Source organism: Rhagoletis pomonella, unplaced genomic scaffold (genome assembly GCF_013731165.1).
Source record: "Rhagoletis pomonella isolate Grant_MI unplaced genomic scaffold, Rhpom_1.0 Rhpom_scaffold_13900, whole genome shotgun sequence".
In the NCBI taxonomy this organism is placed as follows: domain Eukaryota; kingdom Metazoa; phylum Arthropoda; class Insecta; order Diptera; family Tephritidae; genus Rhagoletis; species Rhagoletis pomonella.
The window spans coordinates 1-4,113 of NW_023472422.1; the positions used below are offsets into that span (position 1 = coordinate 1).

Consider the following 4,113-nt stretch of genomic DNA (forward strand, 5'->3'; position numbering starts at 1 on the left):
ATGCAAAAAGAATTATCGAAATCGGTTGACGTGGTCCAAAGTTATGCGGTAACATACATAAAAAAAAAAACAAGATTCCGACGAACTGATAACCTCCTCCTTTTTTGGAAGTCGGTTAAAAATAAACGCAATCATTATAATAAAATAACATGCAGATACACCATTATACTGAAAAGTGTACGCTTGGAATATACTTTAACTACACGTATGCATGTACGTAATTTATGTATATGTAGATACATACATATATGTTTCCACCATAATTCATATATTTGTGCATATTCCCACATTCCTTCCAACTGAAAAGCATTTGCTTGCATTACTTACATATACATATGTACATATGTATGTACGCTGTATGCATAACAAAATGCATACCCAAAACAAACGCGAAAAATATCTCCCATACAACGTCGTTGAAAATTTTTCGCGAAAAGTTTATCGCGATAAGCTGTTGTGAGTGATCGCGAATGGATTATTTGCATCGTTTTTCTTATTTATGAGAGGCCGACATCGGCAATGCTCGGACTTCTCATATTCGAGTGAGAGGAAATTTCTTTGCTTTTTTCGATCGCGAATGAAAAGCAGCGAAAATTTTTTTGTCGATCGCATTCCGAATGTGAGAGATGATAAATTTGTTTGCATTTTTCACTCGCGATAAAAGAATGCAAAAATAGACTTGGAATATTATCGATCACGAACGTGAGAGAATGAGAGTGAGAATTTCCGAACCCTGGTTTATACACGCATATCGGCGGAAATAGACGACACGCCATATCTTTAAATAAAATTAATTCGTGCTCGTTTGTATGTACATACATATGTAAATGCATGTGTGTGCACCTTTCTATTAATATCGTTGAATTATTTTAATATCTATTGCAAACTTTTATTCAGGCAGGACTAAAAAGTAGAAAATAAATAATAATAAAAAAAACTTTTTAATATACAACGCTTTTATAAATGGACTAAAAAGTAGAAAATAATATTTCTCAGTCCCATAGAATTTGTTTTACTAACTTTTGATTTTGAAATTTTAGCAAAAGTCATTATAAATAATCTATGAAATTGAAAATGAAAAGCGTGGGGCGCATGTAATACACTTGAATTGATATGAAAAGTAATATATGTATGTATGTATGTGGGTATATGAATAACGACCGCTTAAAATCGATTTCAAAGTTCTACTTTCGCTGTAGAAATTTTAGGTCTACGTTATGTAGTTTGACTATTGTCAATTAAATCGAATGCTTTGTATTGCATGCGCTCCACGTTTTTCATTTTCAATTTCATAGATTGTTTATAATGACTTTTGCTAAAATTTAAAAATCAAAAGTTATCAAAACAAATTCTATGGGACTGAGAAGTATTATTTTCTACTTTTTAGTCCATTTATAAAAGCGTTGTATATTAAAAAGTTTTTTTTATATTATTTATTTTGAAATAGTTCTACTGGAATATTCCAAATACGTACATGCTTTGCAAAAGTTTAATGATTTTTGGTGAGCTTTAATTTATTGACATTAGGGTAGTACGTCATTGTGGGAGGAACTGGAGTCTGGTTATTTAGTAGTAGAACGTGGTGCTCGAGGTCAATGAATTTTGACTCAAAAAAATGTATCCTCGTGAGAAGCAAATCGATATGTCATACTGTAAGATCCCACTGTAAATGCCGAAGATATGTATGACAAAAACTGAAAAAAGACGAACCCTGCTTTCGACAAAAAAGAAAACAATCGAAATTGCCTTCGAATCGAAATACTTCCTTAGCAAAATGATTTTCGAAGGGCTTTAATTTACTGGCATGAGGGTGGTACGTTAGGGTGGTAGAAATTGGGATCTTATGGGTAAGCAGTAGAACAGAAACTTGAGGTCAATGCATGTTGGAACAAAAAAAAAATATCCCCTCAGGACAAGAAAATCGATATCATCGGGCGAACTTTTTTTCCGGTACGGTCCAATATTATATAATTTACTACCATATAGGGATTACCAATTTTCGATGGCATTTTTATGCGCTTTGAGTTTATTTTAATCCATTCATATAATATGAAAAATTAAAAAAAAAAAACAGAAAAAAATAACATAAAATATCGATTAAATTCAACCAAAAATATAGTTATACAAAAATTATTAGTTAAGTATGATGCAAAAAATAAAAATTTATTTTAATCATTGAATTCTCTTCCCATTTCTATTCCCCGACTTAGGATCTGCAAAACAAGCTGAACAACGAAAAGTCGCGTCTAGCAGCTGCTGTACAGGCCTGTGAAGCTGCCACTGCTTCCATCAGTCGCCCCAGCTCACCGCTGGAGACTGCCATTCAAGCCATACCCGAACGCGAGCTTATTGTGCGCGCAAAACTGGAAGATTTGCTGGATCAGGTAGGTTCTGATCTAAGAAGCTGGGGAAACTTTTTCATGAAAAAGAAAGAAGAAAATGTTAACGCTTTCTTTAGAGCATATGTGTACTAGAGAAACTGTAGTATTTTATGTAGAAAACTAGTAACCGATAACAAATATGAGCTTATACAATTTGTTAAAACACTTTTCCCCAAATATGAATTAGTTTTTATATTATTATTTTATTTTTATTATAATTATAACATGTAACCTTATTTGTTTTTGAAATAATTTCCTGTTTAATTGTAATCCGCTGCACTTACGCTACAACAATGCGCACTGCTATTTGCCAACAAAAAATCCTCCCTGTTCATTTAACCACCCACGAAAATCCCTTACCCCAAAAAAAAAAACAACCCTCAACCTAAACAACAAACCCACTCGACTCGGAAAAAGATGCCGAGCAACCAAGAAGCATTGCACTCAAGCAACATCGCCGCTAAGGCTGTTAGCGATGTTGAACTACAAGAGATTAATAACGCTCCGCATGATCCAGCTGCTCAAGAGCGTTTAAATAGAAAATTATCACGCTCTAATAGCGAGCGTGTAATCAAGCTTAATACATTAATCACTAAGGTAAGTTTGCTGCCTCGCGACTAGCGAAATTTTTTGGGCTATTTCAAACGCTGCTGAAATTGTAATGCTTTCCTTAATGCTTTAGTTTTGTACTAATTTTCCTGCTAAATTGCTATCGTATTCGCAACCCCAATGTAAATACATACATATATGAGCAAATCTCAAGAATGGTTACATTTTTCGACAAGAACGTGTTTATGGTCGAAATTGGTGGCACACTTATCTACAACAATGCATTATCTTCAGTTGTGCATAAGGAACAAAATTCCATCGCGAAATTCTACTTAAATAAAAACTTAAAAAAGATATACTAGAAAAAGTCAAAATAACAACTCGTGCTCATATACCTGTAGTTGTGTGTGCAACGTATACGCCCCGTAGCACGATGCACAGTCAGCTGACACATTTACTCGCACGCCTTAACTTAAAAGTCAACTAATAAATATGTGCGTGGAAGATTTTTACACAGTATTCCTTATGGTCATACATACATATATATTGGTTTCTTTATGTACATAATAATTTTAGAATGAATTTCGAGTATGCCAATAAAATTGAAAAATTAAAAAAATGGAGTTGTAGTTATCTTTTGCTTTGAAGTATCTTAAATTAAATTAAAATTAAAAAATAAAAACGTAAAAGCTCAAAGATTACAAAATAGCTGCGACAGATATCCTGCATGCTGTAATTTTTTTTTTAATAGGTGGCACACTCTTTAAACTTCACAGATATGTTGTACTTGATGCCAGCGTACATTGCCTCTAATATGAATATTCTATTTGAAAACTTCCCAAAGTTATTAAAAAAAACCTACTACGACTTTTCGCCTAAATAAACGTTTTACTTGATTTATTTTTTATTGTACACACTTGTTTCAGGAACTCCATTGATTTAAATAAATACAAGAAGAACGCCTTAGGGTTTTTCTTTGGGGGGAGAGAAGCGAGTGACCCTAAAAAAACTAACCCGTGAGATTTGCTCATATACCTTTATATAACCGCTCATACATATATACATACAAACATATTTACGTATCTATGTACATATAAACATAAAATAGTATTTTTAAGGTCTTTGGGCAAAATTTCCCATTCGCTGTACTAGGTTCTTTGGGTACTTCGCATATTTATATTTT

General features: G+C 33.0%; 1 protein-coding gene across 1 annotated transcript; it reads left to right on the forward strand.

The window, feature by feature from the left end:
* Nucleotides 1-2,210: 2,210 nt before the first annotated feature.
* On the forward strand, nt 2,211-3,385 carry LOC118757043 (the record flags this gene model as incomplete). The annotated part of the gene is made up of 2 exons (XM_036491772.1): nt 2,211-2,384; nt 2,799-3,385. Coding segments are annotated over 2 exons (378 nt in total), but the record flags the coding sequence as incomplete, so codon positions are not given.
* Between the last annotated feature and the right edge of the window lie 728 nt (nt 3,386-4,113).